This window comes from Taudactylus pleione, unplaced genomic scaffold, assembly GCF_031769625.1.
Source record: "Taudactylus pleione unplaced genomic scaffold, aTauple2 ptg000018l, whole genome shotgun sequence".
Lineage (NCBI taxonomy): Eukaryota > Metazoa > Chordata > Amphibia > Anura > Myobatrachidae > Taudactylus > Taudactylus pleione.
The window spans coordinates 7,932,117-7,952,694 of NW_028284420.1; the positions used below are offsets into that span (position 1 = coordinate 7,932,117).

At 42.7% G+C, this 20,578-nt stretch overlaps 1 protein-coding gene across 1 annotated transcript in view; it reads right to left on the bottom strand.

Moving 5' to 3' along the window:
• ODAD4 (outer dynein arm docking complex subunit 4) overlaps positions 1-17,429 on the bottom strand; it is a 47,525-nt gene extending 30,096 nt beyond the window's left edge. The window contains exons 1-3 of the mRNA XM_088482657.1: positions 17,232-17,429; positions 13,939-14,070; positions 3,843-3,996 (exon numbers count right to left, since the gene is read on the bottom strand). Of these exons, the coding sequence (XP_088338783.1) occupies positions 3,843-3,996; positions 13,939-14,070; positions 17,232-17,351 (406 nt within the window). The 5' untranslated portion in view covers positions 17,352-17,429. The remainder of the gene's footprint in view (positions 1-3,842; positions 3,997-13,938; positions 14,071-17,231) is intronic.
• Positions 17,430-20,578: the final 3,149 nt, after the last annotated feature.

Genomic DNA, 20,578 nt, shown 5'->3' on the forward strand with positions numbered 1-20,578 from the left:
ATTTTGAAGTATGGCATCTCTGTTAATCCATTTTACATTATACTTTTATGTGCAATATACTGACTGCCTTGCATGTCTCTCCATAGTGCCGCATCACTCCCTACTCTACCATCCCTCCCCTGTCCCATTCTTCCCAATTCCGCTTCCCCATATCTCCGCCCACTTCAACCTACTGTGATTTCTCACTGCATTTTATAATTCTATAAACTGCTCATTCTACCCACTGTAACCTAGTGTGCCCTAGCTGACTGCCTCGCCTGGTACTTTCAAGGGCAGGATAAACAACCCATGGAACTATTTATGCAGTGGGTATATTGCTAGTCACTGTTAATTTTATCCTTATATGTCTTATTTCCATGTATTGCTTATCACATTTTTTAACAGATTAAAGTGTGCCCAACATGGCTGCCTCACCTGTTAATCTATTGTGTAGAATGAACAATACATGGTTCTGATGATTTTGCCATGATCTCACCTATTATTTTTATCTCCCCATTATGTGTCATCTGTTCTAAGCATTGCCTATTCTGCCCAGTGTAATTCTATGTAGAGCACTTAAAATGGCTGCCTCAATTGGATCCTTTGTGGGTAGAATACTCGGAACTGATGACCCAAAATGGCTGCTGCATCTTTGTGTTATATGTAAAGTTTCTCTATTTTATGAAAATGTAAACCTTTATACTATGGTCATACTATCTGTAAAGTGCTTGTCCTATTGGAGAAAAGTGCTATATAAATAAAATGATTATGTTATATGATCTGTATAGGCATAATACTTGGTTATCGGTGCCGTCACGTTATCATAATTCAGGCTGTCTGAGTTGTCACCATAGATTAACCTCAGTGATCAGAATTATTGTATTGGAGTAATTATTTTCTGTGCTTATCTAGCACTTTATGTATATTCCCAGAGCATATACAGATAGTTACTGTAGACTATCACTCCTTTCCCATGCAGTGAATATACATTTAATATGCCAGTGGACGGGATCTCGGGCGTCGATATACCGACGCTGGAATTCCAACGCCCGGCTTAATGCTGACGACCCTATCCCGAAGACATCACGATACCAAAAATCAGCATCCCCACAGGGAGGGTTAGGTTGTGGGGAGGGGGTTAGGGACCACCCAGGGAAGGTTAGGGTTAGGCAGCACCAGGGGAATGTTAGGGTTAGGCACCCCCCAAGAATGGTTAGGGTAGGCACCACCAGGGGAGGTTAGGGTTAGGCACCACGAAGGGAGGGTTAGGGTACTCACCGCCACTGTCAGGAATCTGCACCTTCGGGCTTCCAGCGTCGGGATTTGAACCGGTTACAATTCAGCCGCCGACTATTCATACTCAACCCCAGTGAACATCTAGACTAGAAACTAATGGCTGCAATCCCATGCACAATCATCCAAGGATTAGCCTGCCACTGGAGGCCTCATGACATACAGTCAGGTGCATAAATATTGGGATATTGACAGAATTTTCATATTTTGGCCTCTATTCACCACCACAATGGCTTTGAAATGAAACAAACAAGATGTGCTTTAACTGAAGACTTTCAGATTTAATTTGAGATTAATTACATCCAAATCAGGTGAATGGTGTAGGAATTACAACTGTTTCTATATGTTTCTCCCACTTTTTAAGGGGCCAAAAGTAATGGGACAAACTAAACAATCCTAAATCTAACTTTCACTTTTTAATACTTTGTTACAAATCCTTTGCAGGCAATTACAGCCTGAAGTCTGGAACGCATAGACATCACCAGACGCTGGGTTTCATCCCTGGTGATGCTCTGCCAGGCCTCTACTGCAAATGTCTTCAGTTCCTGCTTGTTTTTGGGGCATTTTCCCTTCAGTTTTGTCTTCATCAAGTGAAATGCATGCTCAATCGGATTCAGGTCAGGGGATTGACTTGGCCATTGCATAACATTCCACTTTTTAGCCTTAAAAAACTCTTTGGTTGCTTTTGCAGTATGCTTCGGGTCATTGTCCATCTGCACTGTGAAGCGCCGTCCAATGAGTTCTGAAGCATTTGACTGAATATGAGCATATAATATTGCCCGAAACACTTCAGAATTCATTCTGCTGCTTTTGTCAGCAGTCACATCATCAATAAATACAAGGGAACCAGTTCCATTGGCAGCCATACATGCCCACGCCATGACACTAGAACCACCATGCTTCACTAATGAGGTGGTATGTTTTGGATCATGAGCAGTTCCTTTCCTTCTCCATACTCTTCTCTTCCCATCACTCTGGTACAAGTTGATCTTTGTCTCATCTGTCCATAGGATGTTGTTCCAGAACTGTAATGGCTTTTTTAGATGTTGTTTGGCAAACTCTATTCTGGACTTCCTGTTTTTGAGGCTCACCCATGGTTTACATCTTGTGGTAAACCCTCTATATTCACTCTTGTGAAGTCTTCTCTTGATTGTTGACTTTGACACATATACACCTACCTCCTGGAGAGTGTTCTTGATTTGACCAACTGTTGTGAAGGGGTTTTTCTTCACCAGGGAAATAATTCTTCTGTCATCCACCACAGTTGTTTTCCGTGGTCTTCCGAGTCTTTTGGTGTTGCTGAGCTCTCCGGTGAATTCTTTCTTTTTAAGAATGTTCCAAACAGTTGATTTGGCCACACCTAATGTTTTAGGCTCTCTCTCTGATGGGTTTGTTTTGATTTTTCAGCCTAATGATGGCTTGCTTCACTGATAATGACAGCTCTTTGGATCTCATATTGAGTCGACAGCAACTGATTCCAAATGCAAATGTCACACCTAGAATCAACTCCAGACCTTTTACCTGCTTAATTGATAATGAAATAACGAGGGAATAGCCCACACCTGTCCATGAAATAGCTTTTGAGTTGATAGTCCCATTACTTTTGGCCCCTTCAAAAGTGAGAGGCACATATAGAAACCGTTGTAATTCCTACACCGTTCACCTGATTTGGATGTAATTACCCTCAAATTAAATCTGAAAGTCTGCAGTTAAAGCAGATCTTGTTTGTTTCATTTCAAAGCCATTGTGGTGGTGAATAGAGGCCAAAATATGAAAATTCTGTCAATGTCCCAATATTTATGCACCTGACTGTATATACTGTCACAAGCAAATATAAGATTTATTTGTAAATCAACATGAAGTTAATTATATTGCTGTTTCTCTTAAACATCAATAATATCCCTTTTACACCAGAGCAAAAACCTGTTTTTTTTCTGGGTCTACCCGGGTCGCAGCTCAGTGTAAAAGGGTCCCTGAAAAATAACCCAGGTTAAGTGACCCAGCAATCCTACCCAGGTAGCTACCGGGTGATGGTGCAGTGTAAACGGTGCAACCCGGGTTATCTGACCTGGGTCATGCCTAAAATGAGCTGATTGATGGTTGTGGAGCATTCACCTCCCACTTTTTATGACCTCACAGGTTTAGCAGGGCAGACCTGAGTTCAGTGTGAACAGGGCTGACCTGGGAATAACCCAGATCGAAGGTGCAGTGTAAATGGGTCTGACCAGGGTTGGAACCATGTCCAAAAACCCAGGTCGGACCTGGGTTTTGGGTGAAAAAGAGGTATTATTTACAAAGTAGGGCTCATGAATACAAGCCCCCTTTGCTACATTAATATAATTTAAGTAATCATCTGCTTTATGTGTCATTTCCATTTGTTAAATGTATCTATCTTCACAACCCACAGACACCTTGCTGTGCGCCTTAGGATCTCTGTAAATGCAATTCTGTTAGGTTTAATGTTTCTGGAGGTCGCGAATAATGGAAGCTGCAGGCATACATACTAGTGTGTAAAGACAGCCTTACTTTGTAACAAGCAAACTATAAAAGGACCAGCCAGCAATACTCACTTCCAACTGAATTTTCTATGGCTTCCTGAGCCTTCTGTATGCCCAAGCGAAACATCTGGAGTTCAGGACGTAACTTGTACCCTCTATGGTAAAACACAAGGGCAAATTCAAAGTCTCCCATGGAATAGAGTGCCTCTGCTTTCTGGTAAAGACCCTATGGGTAGGAAAGAGCAGTTCAGTTATCTGAAAAAACAGAATATATGTACATAGAGGAGTCTCTAACTGTGTATATAGTCCTACAAAATAACACTTGTATAATGTTAGATTAAATAGGAATATGTAAAATAAAAAATATATAAAAGTACAGTTCATTAATAATAAGATGCTTATTGTTCATTCACCATCATAAAGATATGCAGAAAAATGATTTATTTTGCTGTGAATCTCAGTTATAAAACAACAATAGCCAGAACTATGATTTATTCAGACACCTTACATCAATTCAGCAGCCACTAAATTGTCTGCTTTGAATACCTACTGTTTAGTAAATATAACTCACGGGAAGGAATGTAATAGGGTCCGAGTTTCCAAAGTGCAGATTTTTTGCTGATTTTGACACTGGACTTAAAACAGCGATTTTATTTTAAATTAGCACAAAAGAGAAAGAAGAGCAGTTTCAGGGATGTGGAGAGACCATTAATAATTTAAAAGAATATATTCTTTATTGATATGCTTTAAAAAGATCTCATTGATATCATGAATATGGTGAAATATTAAAAATATAAAAGTGTGAAATAAAGATAAGGAAATAATGTGTAATAAAATGTATACAACACTTGTGGCCTTGGATAGTGGCCGCTGTCTATGTTCTTAAATAACATTATGTAAGATCAGTTGGAAACCTGTTATTATGAACCAATATCAGCATATATACTGTCACAGGCAGAGGGACATTTTTAGTAACCTGACGAACTTATTGTAGAAGAGAGCGGTGTGTTTATATCGCATGATAAGCATGAGTGTCCGTGGAGCAGACTGAGCCGCGCGGTGTAACATAGTCGTACAGTAGTAGAACGGCAGTACATAAACACACTTGACTTATAGGACCTACAAGTGCTACTGAAAAGGAATGAGAATATCCATTTAATTAAAAGAGCCATGCGAGTTAGTATAGTGCACAGGAAATGGGTTGAGACGGCTGAGTGTATTATGACACAGTGACTATTGCCGTTTGACTACCAATGCTGATACTGATGTCCGATAATGATAAAATCAATAGAAACACACAGAGGAGACCTGAGTTTGGACTTTGGGCCCAATTCAGACCCGCATATTACACTGAAGTGCTCGCAGTGCTTGCGGTAGGGTATGGTCAGCCACAAGTGCTGCGTATGGGTCCGATGGTACCGATGGTTGCATACACTTCCTAGAGATTATGTGCGCAAGTGGGTGTCTTAAAACAGGCTGGTGGGCGTCTGCATACACAAAGCGATCGCACCCCAAGACATAATGGGCGTGCTAATGCCTTGCTGTGTGATCGCTTGCCTTGTCGAATTTGCATACGCATCGAGCGAGCAAACGCATCTAGGCCTATATGCCATGCAGTATAGCTCATGAGAACACACAGGCAGTTCTGAAATTATATGTTATATATGAGGAACTGTGTGACGCTGATTTATAATATCTATGAATGACCTGTGGTACATGCTATATAAAGAGAAATCCTAATATACAAACTAATTGGGACAAAACTGCAATCCAAGCGGTATATTTATAACTGCTTGTAATTGAGTAATACCAATTATATTCCACTAGTTAAAAGGACAGAGTCCTGGTAAGTAGGGGACCACCAGTAACTGGATTGATATGATTTGAAACTGGGGTTTCTTTCTACAAACTACATATGTAAGATATAGAAATCACTGATCAAAAACCGGTTTGACAGTTAATAACAGAACTATCTTGTATGGCTGATGATAAAGCTGTATAGCACAGTGTAAGTGTGACATCTAGTGGTGTTTTGACATATGGAGGAGGGACAAGTAGCAAGGCATGTAACAGTTTTGTAACACTGTATCAAACTAACTGAACTGATGAAACTTTACTGTGTCTCCAATATAACCGCAAGGATTTGATACACAAAACTGTGAACTGTCTCATTAATAACTGAGGTGTATTTACCGTCAGAAAAGGGATGGTTATAACTGATAACATAATACTCACTAATAAGCCATTTAGCTTAAATAATTGGTAGTTAGTAATAGGAACTTTTTAAGACAGTGGCCACAATTGTTGCATAAGTTTCACACTTTATATTTTTAATATTTGATCAAATTGGAGACAGCGCCATCTGTTCACAATATACAAAATGTATTTAGACATATGAAAAGGATAATGATAAAAACCAGTATCATCCCTCGTTCCACATAGGGATATATACAACAATAAATGAATATGCGATAAGAATGGTGAGACCTCTGTATATTAATAGTATTAAATGATACTATCACCATTCTGATCGCATATTAATTTATTGTTGTATATATCCCTATGTGGAACGAGGGATGATACTAGTTTTTATCATCATTATCCTTTTCATATATCTAAATACATTTTGTATAGTGTGAACAGATGGCGCTGTCTCCAATTTGATCTAATATTGTTATTGTGTATATGAAGGTCAGCTCCTCAGGTGTTTGAAACAGCAGCAGTCTGTCACAAATCTTTCTAATTATTACCTATTCCAATATAGGGGAAAACTAGCGCTTTTAAATTAGGTTTTTTGTATTTTTAATATTTCACTGTATTCATGACATCAAGGAGATATATTTTTAAAGAATATCAATAAAAAAATTATTATTTTAAATTAATAATGGTCTCTGTGCACCCCTGAAACTGCTCTTCTTTCTTTTTTGTGCTAATATGGAATGTACGTTCTGAGTTGTGGATAGCACCTTTTGTAATAAAATTGATTCTTTCTGGAAAGTTACAGACGGATACACAATACAAAATATCAAAAGAGTACGAGACCAAAGGATAAATATAGTAATACCCAAACCCTGGTGAGGGATTGATTTTGTTTGTGATTGTAAGCGACTTTATTTTGCCTATAAGAAAATCGCTGCTTTAAATCCTGCTGAAAAAAAAACTTATTAAAAACCCCTACAGGATAAGACATCTACTAACTATAAAGGCCAAAGGCCTGATTCTGAGTCGCATGCAATGCTACTGCACATGCATGAAAATCCCTAAAAACTGGTATAGCGCATGTATTACACGGTGTGTACACAGTTGCGATTGAGACGCATGGTATGTACTGGAAATGTGCTGGGCGTTCCTGCATGGTGGCATTTCAGATGCACGAAAATGGTCTGCCCATTGCGCGTGTTATGGAAGTGTTACTGAAGTGGTTACATACACAGATGCCTAATCGCTGATATTGGAGGCCATACTCAGACAGAAAATCTGCACCTATCATAGGGCTGATGCAAGTGTCGATGGTGCGACTGATGGTGGAGTCTATAGATGCACCAAGCGGTATTACAGCTCAAAGTGGCCGTCTCAGACATTGCACATGTACAACAGGGGAAGGGCTGATGCTAAATTTAGCATAGTCACAGATGAGTCCTACGCCAAAACATGCTAAAGTGGTCGCAGTAGCGTGCTACTCAGAATCAGGCCCCAAGTGACTACTGGCTCTCCTAGTAGTCACTTCACCAAGCTACACTACAGATACAAATTACATAATCACCTCCTTCACTTACAGCGTCTCCTTTCCTTACCAGTTCCAAATCTTCCCATTCCCTACTGGTTGCCTAGCTCTACTAAAACACATCACCGATGATATGTCTGGTAGTTTTTGACTTTCTATGTCTCTGTATTTTTAGCTTCTTCAACTTTTTTCCTTGCCGGATTGTAAGGACTTTAGGTTACAGGAATACTGAACCATGTACTGTATGTTGTTGGATACGGTATAATTTTTAAATGACTTGACACACCATATACTACCATCGTACGATGCAGGGGGGTCTGGGCCATAGAGAGCTGTGTTCCGGACCCAGATAATTGGAGGTCATGGCCTAATGTAAGGAGACGTGGCCACACGCACAGCCAGAGGAGACAACTGCAGGCCTCCTTGGACTCACCAAGCCACTGGAGAGACACAGGCTGCTGCCACCAACAGGTAAGGGAGTGGAATTGGCAGACCCAGTCCCCCATCGGGCCCCTCCATCAAGCCTGGGCAATTAGTACCTGCTTCCCTCCCCTCTCTGCGCTCATGTGGGGCGTGGGTACTGAGTACCATGACCGTTTGTGCCAAAAAGGCACAACCACACCCCAAATATGGTATAGCTATAACTAGGGGTGAGCGGGTTCGGATTTCTGAAATCCGAACCCCCCCGAGCCCCCCCGATCCGAGTCCGATCCGAGTCAGGCTCGACTTTTCCCGCCTGACTCGGATCTGAAATCGAGGCAAAACGTCATCATCCCGCCTTCCGAGTCTCGCGGGTTTTGGATCCTATATAAGGTACCCGCGTCGGCGCCATTTTCTCACTCGGCTGTGGACAGTGAAGAGGGAGGGTGGGAGTTAGGGCTGTGTAGTGTAGTGTAGTGCTGCTGTTGTCCACTACTTCAATGTCCATAGGGGCTGGCTGTGTTGTGCTGTGCTGCTGTTGTTAATAGGGGCTGTGTCCACTACTTCAAAGTCCATAGGGGCTGGCTGGACTGTGTTGTGCAGTCAGTTCTCCATAGGGGCTGTGTCCACTCCAAAGTCCTGTGCAGTGTCCCAGTCCTAAAGGAGTGCTGTAGTGTTGTCCAGGGGGTGCTCTGTCCATCAGGGGTGCTCCCCCCAAGTGCTAAAAAAATAATATATTTTCTGTGTTTGTGAATTGTGTGCGCAGTAGCCGCACGTGCATCAACAAAGTAGTGCCAAGCGTGCGCCTGTGTCACAAGTAAAGGGCCGGCTGGCTTGACCGTTAAAGGGTGCTGTAACCCCCGAAAGTACACTCCAGTCCAAACCAAAAAAAAATTATTTTCTGTGTTTGTGAATTGTGTGCGCAGTAGCCGCACGTGCATCAACAAAGTAGTGCCAAGCGTGCGCCTGTGTCATAAGTAAAGGGCCGGCTGGCTTGACCGTTAAGGGTGCTGTAACCCCCGAAAGTACACTCCAGTCCAAACCAAAAAAAAAATTATTTTCTGTGTTTGTGAATTGTGTGCGCAGTAGCCGCACGTGCATCAACAAAGTAGTGCCAAGCGTGCACCTGTGTCATAAGTAAAGGGCCGGCTGGCTTGACCGTTAAGGGTGCTGTAACCCCCGAAAGTACACTCCAGTCCAAACCAAAAAAAAAATTATTTTCTGTGTTTGTGAATTGTGTGCGCAGTAGCCGCACGTGCATCAACAAAGTAGTGCCAAGCGTGCGCCTGTGTCATAAGTAAAGGGCCGGCTGGCTTGACCGTTAAAGGGTGCTGTAACCCCCAAAGTACACTCCAGTCCAAACCAAAAAAAAAATTATTTTCTGTGTTTGTGAATTGTGTGCGCAGTAGCCGCACGTGCATCAACAAAGTAGTGCCAAGCGTGCGCCTGTGTCATAAGTAAAGGGCCGGCTGGCTTGACCGTTAAAGGGTGCTGTAACCCCCGAAAGTACACTCCAGTCCAAACCAAAAAAAAATTATTTTCTGTGTTTGTGAATTGTGTGCGCAGTAGCCGCACGTGCATCAACAAAGTAGTGCCAAGCGTGCACCTGTGTCATAAGTAAAGGGCCGGCTGGCTTGACCGTTAAGGGTGCTGTAACCCCCAAAGTACACTCCAGTCCAAACCAAAAAAAAAATTATTTTCTGTGTTTGTGAATTGTGTGCGCAGTAGCCGCACGTGCATCAACAAAGTAGTGCCAAGCGTGCGCCTGTGTCATAAGTAAAGGGCCGGCTGGCTTGACCGTTAAGGGTGCTGTAACCCCCGAGAGTACACTCCAGTCCAAACCAAAAAAAAAATTATTTTCTGTGTTTGTGAATTGTGTGCGCAGTAGCCGCACGTGCATCAACAAAGTAGTGCCAAGCGTGCGCCTGTGTCATAAGTAAAGGGCCGGCTGGCTTGACCGTTAAGGGTGCTGTAACCCCCGAAAGTACACTCCAGTCCAAACCAAAAAAAAAATTATTTTCTGTGTTTGTGAATTGTGTGCGCAGTAGCCGCACGTGCATCAACAAAGTAGTGCCAAGAGTGCGCCTGTGTCATAAGGGCCGGCTGGCTTGACCGTTAAAGGGTGCTGTAACCCCCAAAGTACACTCCAGTCCAAACCAAAAAAATATATATTTTCTGTGTTTAGCCGCACGTATATATCAAATCGATATAACATAAATGGAGGACCAAACTTTCTCCGATAAAAATAAAATAGAGAAAGATCAAGAACCACTTCCTCCTAGTGCTGAAGCTGCTGCCACTAGTCATGACATAGACGATAACATGCCATCAACGTCGTCTGCCAAGGCCGATGCCCAATGTCATAGTAGAGGGCACATACAATCCCAAATGGCAAAGTTCAGGAAAATGACCTTGAAAAAGACATTTAAATCAGCTGAAGAGAAACGTAAACTTGCCAATATGCCATTTACGACACGGAGTGGCAAGGAACGGCTAAGGTCGATCCCTAGTATGTTCATGACTAGTGGTTCAGCTTCACATGACGATGGAAGCCCTCCTCCCACTAAAAAAATCAAAAGAGTTAAGCTGGCAAAAGCACAGCGAAGAACTGTGCTTTCTAAGAAGATATCACAAATCCCCAAGGAGAGTCCAAGTGTGGTGGTGGTTGCGATGCCTGACCTTCCCAGCACTGGACGGGAAGAGGTGGCTCTTTCCACCATTTGCACGCCCCCTGCAAGTGCTGAAAGGAGCACCCACAGTCCACTTGCTGATATGCAAATTGAAGATGTCACTGTTGAAGTACAACAGGATGAGGATACTGGTGTAGCTGGCGCTGAGGAGGATGTTGGCGAGGAGGATTCTGATGGTGATGTGGTTTGTTTAAATCAGGCTCCGGGGGAGACAGTTGTTGTCCGTGGGATGAAAAAGCCCATCACGGTCATGCCTGGGCAGAAGACCAAACATTCCACCTCTTTGGTCTGGCAGTATTTCTATCCAAATCCGGACAACAACTGTCTTGCCATATGTACCATATGTAAAGGTGAAATAAGTAGGGGTAGGGACGTCAACCACCTAGGAACATCCTCCCTTATACGGCACCTGCAGCGCGTTCATAAAAAGTTACTGTCAAGTTCAGAAACTTTGGCTAAGACCGTAAGCAGTCCAGGGACACCTAAATCCCGTTGTCCTGTTGTATCCAAGCGCCTGCAAACCACACCGTCAACTCCCTCCTCGTCAATTTCCTCCTTAGTCAGGATCGGAAGTAGTCCTGCAGGCCATGTCACTGGCATGACTGACTCTCCTATCCGGGATTCCTCCGGAGGATCCTGCATTGCTACGCCTACTGCTGCCGCTGCTGCTGTTGCTGCTGCTGGGAGTCGTTCATCATCCCAGAGAGGAAGTAGGAACACCACTACTTTTACTAAACAATTGACCCTCCAACAGTCCTTAGCGAGGAGGATGAAGTACGACAGCAGTCATCCTGAAGCAAAACGTATAACTGAGGCCTTGACTGCTATGTTGGTGTTAGACGTGCGTCCGGTATCCGCCATTAGTGCAGTGGGATTTAGACAATTGATGGAGGTAGTGTGTCCCCGGTTCCAAATCCCGTCTAGATTCCACTTCACTAGGCAGGCGATACCGAGACTGTACAGAAACGTCAGAAAAAGTGTCCTCAGTGTCCTGAAAAATGCCGTTGTACACAATGTCCACTTAACCACGGACATGTGGACAAGTGGAACAGGGCAGACTAAGGACTATACTGCATATGATACTGTCACCATTGACAGAATGGTGGAGGATTACATCGGTGACAGCATCCAAGTAGGCATGTCAGACAGTCCATACCTGTACTGGCAGGAAAAAGAGGCAATTTGGAGGCCCCTGTACAAGCTGGCTCTATTTTACCTGAGTTGCCCCCCCTCCAGTGTGTACTCCGAAAGAGTGTTTAGTGCAGCCGGGAACCTTGTCAGCGAAAGGCGTAGGAGGTTGCTTCCACAGAATGTGGAGAAGATGATGTTCATCAAAATGAATTATCAGCTCTTCCAGGCAGACCAGCCTCCAGAAGGTACAGAGGGACCTGTGGTGGTGGATTCAAGTGGGGACGAGTTAATACTTTGTGAGGATGAGGATGTACACACTGAAGAGGGTGAGGAATCGGTGGATGAGGAGGATGAGGATGACATCTTGCCTCCGTAGAGCCAGTTTGTGCAGGGACACATTAATTGCCAGCTTGTTTTGTGGGGGCCCAAACGAACCAATCATTTCAGCCACAGTTGTGTGGCAGACCCTGGCGCTGAAATGATTGATTTGTTAAAGTGTGCATGTCCTGTTTATACAACATAAGGGTGGGTGGGAGGGCCCAAGGACAATTCCATCTTGCACTTCTTTTTTTTCTTTGCATTATGTACAGTTTGGGGCCTAGTTTTTCTAACTGCCATCCTGTCTGCCACTGCAGTGTCACTCCTAGATGGGTCACGTGTTTGTGCCGCCCACTCGTGTCGCTTAGCATAGTCATCCAGCTACCTCGGTGCAACCTTTTGGACATGAAAAAACTATTGTGAGGTGTGAGGTGTTCAGAATAGACTGGAAATGAGTGGAAATTAAGGTTATTGAGGTTAATAATAGCATAGGAGCAGAGAAACCAACAAATTCTGTGATTTTAGCTGTTTTTATGCTTTTAAAAAAAAAATACAGATCCAAAACACAAAACCCAGAACCCAAAACACGGAAGGGTGGTTTTGGCAAAACCAATCCAGATCCAAAACACGAAGAAAGATCCAGATCCAAAACCAAAACACAAAACACGAAAAGTGGCCGGTGCACACCCCTAGCTATAACGGGTTGGGTATGGGATGTCCTTACACAGGATCTTGGCGCTCAGAATCCCGACGCCAGCATTCCCATTGGGGTGCGGTATACTAACCCTACACCTAAACCTAACCATGCCTCTCCGCAGCCTAAACCTAACCCTCCCCCCCCCTGCAGCCTAACCCTAATGCTTACCATCAGGATGCTGGCACTGGGATTCTGACTGACTGGTCAACATTCTGAGCGCCGGCATCCCAACAGCCCCCTCCAGTGGCACATCATTGTGAATCATGCCCTGAAAGTCCTAATGTGGTGTGGTCATTATTTATTTATTAACAGTTGCTTATATAGCGCAGCATATTCCGTTGCGCTTTACAATTGGTCATGCCCACACATCATGGCCACGCCCCCTCTTTGTACTGAAGCCTTACATTTCTAATGGCATACCTGAGCCTAAACTGTCTTTCACCAGAAACCATGTGCCAAATGTAATAGAGTGAGAGTCTAGAAAATGTGAGAGTTTAGCTGTAAATCTCTGACACTATTACATTGATCGAGTTGTAGTTTCAAAACCGGAAACACCTGGATGAGAGTTTAACTCTTGGGAGTTTTCTGAGTCTGAAAAACATGCGAGTTTGTCTGTTCTGTGACTTTATTACATTGGCTGAGTTTAAAAATGTGACAGTTTTCTCATTTTCTAAACTCTCATCCTATTACATCTGGCCCCAAATGTATTTTATTTATCCTGTCTATTGCAGGAAGTGATAATACCGTGGCGAAAAATAAATAGTGCCGAGTGAATACAGTCCCAGCGGGTTCGGGATATAGACCGGCGGCATTTAGTCCACCGGTCTATAAACTGCATCACGTCCCAGCTCATGGCTGAGTGATTATAAAAAGTCTTCTGATCAGCAAAAGGCCAGGAAATAAGGAGGGTCTGTGCAACAGAAGAAGAAGTGGGCTAAATTGCACTGTGTTTCCTGACACTTTCTGTATATCCCCGGATTACTATTCCAGGGGCCCAATATCCTGTGCTTTCTCCACTGCCTCAGCTTGTGTCCAGAGAATAAAGTGATGGCCCATTGGGTCTTTAAGCCCCACATACATCCACATCAACCTTAGACAAAAGGCTGATAAGCAAAGTGGATGATATTACTAAAGATGAAACTCATTTCACAACACTGTACATCAAATTGAAATAATTTGGAGAGTTACCCTGAAGAAGTCCTTATCTTCCTGTAGAGAGGCCTCTGCATCCCTCAGTGCTGCTACTGGATCTCCGAGTTTTAAGAAACATTTGGATCGTGCTACAAGGCAGTGTTTCTCAGTTGGTTGTAAATCAAGAGCCTATGAAGTAGGAGAGAGATTAATTAAATGCATAATTCATGTAATTCTATATGCACAAGACTGCCAAGCTATGCCTCTATAGATAATATGTTAATTATAGATCATAAGACTGAAGATAGGCTCAGTAGTGAGTAATCTGTGATTTTCTAGCTGTTCTTTTTAACAATACCGAACTATTGTAAATACAGATGGAGAAGCTCTGATATCCACACACACATTCCCAACTACAGTACCCAAAGCTACATACACACTGGTGTCCAATTACAGTTCATTTTTACATGCCTGTGACTTCAAGATAAATGGCTAAAACTAAAGGCCCCCATACATCAGAGATGGATTGCAGCAATCGTGCAATTTGCAATCGATTGTGTATAAAATCTTTCCCTTTTTCAATCGATTGTGGCATTTCTGCAATCGATTGAAAAAGGGAAAGATTTTTATACACAATCGATTGCAAATTGCACGATTGCCGCAATCAATCTCTGATGTATGGGGGCCTTTACTATGCTGTGCTTTCCAAAGCCGCCCTTCTTCAGCGGTTTCAGACATTGAATTTAAAAACAGAAGAAATAAATAAAACTGCGCTGGTGACCCCAAAACAGTCAGAAACTCATAACAGTTACAAAGTATAATCTAGTTTATTGGTAACAATCAAGTGATACTAATACTAAATTGGATAAACACAAGATCAGTAATAACAATGTTGCTAATAAGAATATCACATTGATTTGCTGCATAAAACCAATTTGTACAAAATTAAGCATGTGAACTAATAGCCAGAACAATAAATTCAACACATATATTAAACAGTCTCATTAGGATGCTAGGAATTGTGTCTCAGCTTAATTGCACATTAAGAAGAGGAATAAGGAGAAAATGCCTGATGACAAGTAAGAGTTACTACCTATATTTTTTAGGGGTGACCATATATCTCCGCTTGTCAGTAGTTTGGACAAACACGTTCGGTTACCTGCTTCTTCGTGTTCCAAAGCTTAGATAGCAGACAGTAGGGAGCCAGCTGGGCTCTTATTCATGCGTATATGATATTATAGGAATGCTGCACTGAGGACCTGATTCATTAAGGATCGCTACTGATAAAGCGTACGTAGATGGGTGATTGTTGTGTACGTTAGGGGGAGTGATGGGTGGGCGGAGAAAGGCAGGCGTGCCTTGCTGTATGAGCACTGTTGCATGGGCGTGCATAAATTGACCAGTGCGATTGCATATGTAGCTTGAGTACTCACTGCGTGCAACGAGGTTAGCAACTTTTAAGTAAGGTCAAGGCTGTTGTAATTCTGCATGAGGGGCCGATGGTACTTGATGTTACCAATGTTTATGGAGGTTTGCAAGGTATTACAGATGTGAGATAGCGGTAATGGGAGGCAATGGGCGTCTCTATGCTGGCTGTGCGATGGCATTGCAATAGCATTCATTAACATTTTCACAGCAGACCTGCATACGATTAAGGAGCTGCGATCGCAATATCGATCATTAATGAATGAGGCCCTGAGTCTGGACTTCAGTGCAGTAAATCTGCGGCTGTCACAAGCTTTAGCCAGTCTCGTTTCCAGTCTTCGTGTGGTGTGCTCAGGCTGCAGGACCCACTTGCTTTAGAATGCTAAGGAGCAGGTAACCTAACATGCTTTTTCCAAACTACTGACAAATGGAGCTATATGGTCACCCCTAAAAAATATAGTGAGTTATACCCCTTTTACACCGGAGCTAAAACCCAAGTTACTGCAGGGCTAACCCAGGTAGCTCCTTGGTGTAAAAGGGGACAGGGTTGGTTTCCCAGGTCGAGTGACCCGGCAATCCAACCCAGGTAAGGTAACTTGCAGGGTTTTACACGGGAATGACACATGAAACCCTGCAGTGAAAATGGCGCGATCCGGGTCACGATGACCTGGAGCACACTGCATGCCTGCCAATTGGCCGGCTTCAGTGGCGCTTGAAGATTACATCATCTCCAAGTGTCCACTTCCACGCCGGATGAGCCGGGTCACTGCAGACCTGGCTCCGGTGTGAACGGCACCAACTCTGGAATATCCTGGGATCGGCGCCAACTAAATTCCGGGTCTGATCCGGTTTGGAACCCTGTTCCAACCTCTGGGTCAGACCTGGAATTTAGGTATAAAAGCAGTATTACTCTTATTGTCATCAGACATTTTCTCCTTAGTCATCTTCTGTATGTGCAGAAGAGACACAATTCCTAACATCCTAATGGGAACTTTTTAATATATGCTTAATTTTTTACAAATTGGTTTTATGCTGCTAATCCATGTGATATTCTTATTAGCAACATTGTTATTACTGTTGATCCAATTTAGTATTAGTATGGCTTGATTGTTACCAATAAACTAGAGATTATACTTTGTAACTATTATGAACTTCGAACTGTTTTATAAATGTATTCTGCTTTTATTGTGGGGTTTGCAATTTTCCCCTTTTTGTATTACTGCAGCAGGTGATTTCCCCATAGGTGTGATCCAGGCGCTGTGATACCTCTACTCTTTTAACTGAATTTAAAAGTACAATTATATTCAATACAACACCAGGAGGTGTTAAGTAATAGGTTCCGATATCACAGAACAGGGGGATTACAGCGAAATTGCAGCTAAATGCTAAGTGACACTCAGTGACAAGGCCAGGATTATAACAGATTGGCTTTTAAATTTAGTGGCAATTTCGGTGAAATCGGAACTCATTGATTTCTAATGAATATAAGTGCCCCCATTAAATCCAACATCTGAAGATGCAGCAGCATTGATAGGTGCCCCATAGCGCAATATGTTTTAAAAAAAAACACAATAAATGCAATGTGGTTTATGCTTTTTTTTTTTTTTAAAGATACACATCCTAGACACATAAGAAAGATCATACATTCACTATTTTTCCTGCTAAATATAAAGTATCGCTATACCTGCTTCCTATTACTCTCAGCTATAGAGTAAAATTAATCCCAATGCAGCTAATATTCATATCTCTGCTTATTACGAATATCTCATGCTACATTCTCTTACATTACTTATGTGAACCGGTGGCCAGTCCGTGGCTCTCCAGCTGTTGTGGAACTATAAGCAGGTCAGCAGGGTATGCTGGGATTTACAGTTCCACAAGAGTGGATGAGCCACAGGTTGCCTTGCGCGTATGCCCCTTCTCACATTGCTGAAGCTCTCCTTGGACTTATTGTATTCCCCCCGCTGGTAGAGCTGCTCCCCCTCGGCCATGTAGGTAATAAATGTGCTGCGTGGGGCCTGCTCCTCAGCCGCCTCCTCTGCCATCGTCTCACCGCCCGTGTAACGCCCGCAAACACAGCAGCACCGGCCGAGTGTTGTCCCGAGTGTTGCTAACAGCGTGCGCCGTTACCTAGCAACATAGCAACAGTCATCACGTGACTTCCCTCCCCCCAATCAGATACTGGGGATTAGTGTATATGTGTTTTTCATGTGTGTTGATGTTCAGATGCGTTTAATGCATCGTCCCTATTACATGATTTCTTTCAATATTATTAAGGTAGTTAGCTCTAAGGTTAGTAAAAAGATCCTGATTAAAGGTGATGCCATAGTTATAATAATGCATGCGGTATGGACGAGGCTGAAGTTGGCTACTTATTCATTTCTTATTCACACTTCTTATTCATTTCTTATTCACTTATTACTCAAGCTCCAGCTTCTTATTTACTTCTTGTTCATTTTCCAGTTTCTTATTCAGAAAATGTTACATTAAAACATTTAAATAAAGTTATATCACTAACACTATGTAAACAAAGAATTGTGTCCCTCACACAGTTTACAATTATTATTTTCCTGGCACAACAAGGATTTTGGCATGAAAAGGGCAGTAAAGCGGGCACAGGCACCAGATTATCTCATTTTAAATAAGAAGCTGTAGTTGTGCAGGGGTTAACTAGCTTCGGTCATCAAATGTTACACTTGAAACCCACAGAGGGTGGTCTGGTACATATGACCCACTTGCCATTTCACTTGACCAACAATGATTTTGGCATGAATAGGGCAGTAAAGCGGGCACAGGCACCATATTTTGTCATTTTGAATAAGAAGCTGTAGTTGTGCAGGGGTTAACTAGCTTCGGTCATCAAATTTTACACTTAAAACCCAAAGAGGGTGGTCTGGTACATATGACCCACTTGCCATTTCACTTGACCAACAATGATTTTGGCATGAATAGGGCAGTAAAGCGGGCACAGGCACCATATTTTGTCATTTTGAATAAGAAGCTGTAGTTGTGCAGGGGTTAACTAGCTTCGGTCATCAAATTTTACACTTAAAACCCAAAGAGGGTGGTCTGGTACATATGACCCACTTGCCATTTCACTTGACCAACAATGATTTTGGCATGAATAGGGCAGTAAAGCGGGCACAGGCACCATATTTTGTCATTTTGAATAAGAAGCTGTAGTTGTGCAGGGGTTAACTAGCTTCGGTCATCAAATTTTACACTTAAAACCCAAAGAGGGTGGTCTGGTACATATGACCCACTTGCCATTTCACTTGACCAACAATGATTTTGGCATGAATAGGGCAGTAAAGCGGACACAGGCACCATATTTTGACATTTTGAATAAGAAGCTGTAGTTGTGCAGGGGTTAACTAGCTTCGGTCATCAAATTTTACACTTAAAACCCAAAGAGGGTGGTCTGGTACATATGACCCACTTGCCATTTCACTTGACCAACAATGATTTTGGCATGAATAGGGCAGTAAAGCGGGCACAGGCACCATATTTTGTCATTTTGAATAAGAAGCTGTAGTTGTGCAGGGGTTAACTAGCTTCGGTCATCAAATTTTACACTTAAAACCCAAAGAGGGTGGTCTGGTACATATGACCCACTTGCCATTTCACTTGACCAACAATGATTTTGGCATGAATAGGGCAGTAAAGCGGGCACAGGCACCATATTTTGTCATTTTGAATAAGAAGCTGTAGTTGTGCAGGGGTTAACTAGCTTCGGTCATCAAATTTTACACTTAAAACCCAAAGAGGGTGGTCTGGTACATATGACCCACTTGCCATTTCACTTGACCAACAATGATTTTGGCATGAATAGGGCAGTAAAGCGGGCACAGGCACCATATTTTGTCATTTTGAATAAGAAGCTGTAGTTGTGCAGGGGTTAACTAGCTTCGGTCATCAAATTTTACACTTGAAACCCACAGAGGGTGGTCTGGTACATATGACCCACTTGCCATTTCACTTGACCAACAATGATTTTGGCATGAATAGGGCAGTAAAGCGGGCACAGGCACCATATTTTGTCATTTTGAATAAGAAGCTGTAGTTGTGCAGGGGTTAACTAGCTTCGGTCATCAAATGTTACACTTGAAACCCACAGAGGGTGGTCTGGTACATATGACCCACTTGCCATTTCACTTGACCAACAATGATTTTGGCATGAATAGGGCAGTAAAGCGGGCACAGGCACCATATTTTGTCATTTTGAATAAGAAGCTGTAGTTGTGCAGGGGTTAACTAGCTTCGGTCATCAAATTTTACACTTAAAACCCAAAGAGGGTGGTCTGGTACATATGACCCACTTGCCATTTCACTTGACCAACAATGATTTTGGCATGAATAGGGCAGTAAAGCGGGCACAGGCACCATATTTTGTCATTTTGAATAAGAAGCTGTAGTTGTGCAGGGGTTAACTAGCTTCGGTCATCAAATTTTACACTTAAAACCCAAAGAGGGTGGTCTGGTACATATGACCCACTTGCCATTTCACTTGACCAACAATGATTTTGGCATGAATAGGGCAGTAAAGCGGGCACAGGCACCATATTTTGTCATTTTGAATAAGAAGCTGTAGTTGTGCAGGGGTTAACTAGCTTCGGTCATCAAATTTTACACTTAAAACCCAAAGAGGGTGGTCTGGTACATATGACCCACTTGCCATTTCACTTGACCAACAAGGATTTTGGCATGAATAGGGCAGTAAAGCGGGCACAGGCACCATATTTTGTCATTTTGAATAAGAAGCTGTAGTTGTGCAGGGGTTAACTAGCTTCGGTCATCAAATTTTACACTTAAAACCCAAAGAGGGTGGTCTGGTACATATGACCCACTTGCCATTTCACTTGACCAACAATGATTTTGGCATGAATAGGGCAGTAAAGCGGGCACAGGCACCATATTTTGTCATTTTGAATAAGAAGCTGTAGTTGTGCAGGGGTTAACTAGCTTCGGTCATCAAATTTTACACTTAAAACCCAAAGAGGGTGGTCTGGTACATATGACCCACTTGCCATTTCACTTGACCAACAATGATTTTGGCATGAATAGGGCAGTAAAGCGGGCACAGGCACCATATTTTGACATTTTGAATAAGAAGCTGTAGTTGTGCAGGGGTTAACTAGCTTCGGTCATCAAATTTTACACTTAAAACCCAAAGAGGGTGGTCTGGTACATATGACCCACTTGCCATTTCACTTGACCAACAATGATTTTGGCATGAATAGGGCAGTAAAGCGGGCACAGGCACCATATTTTG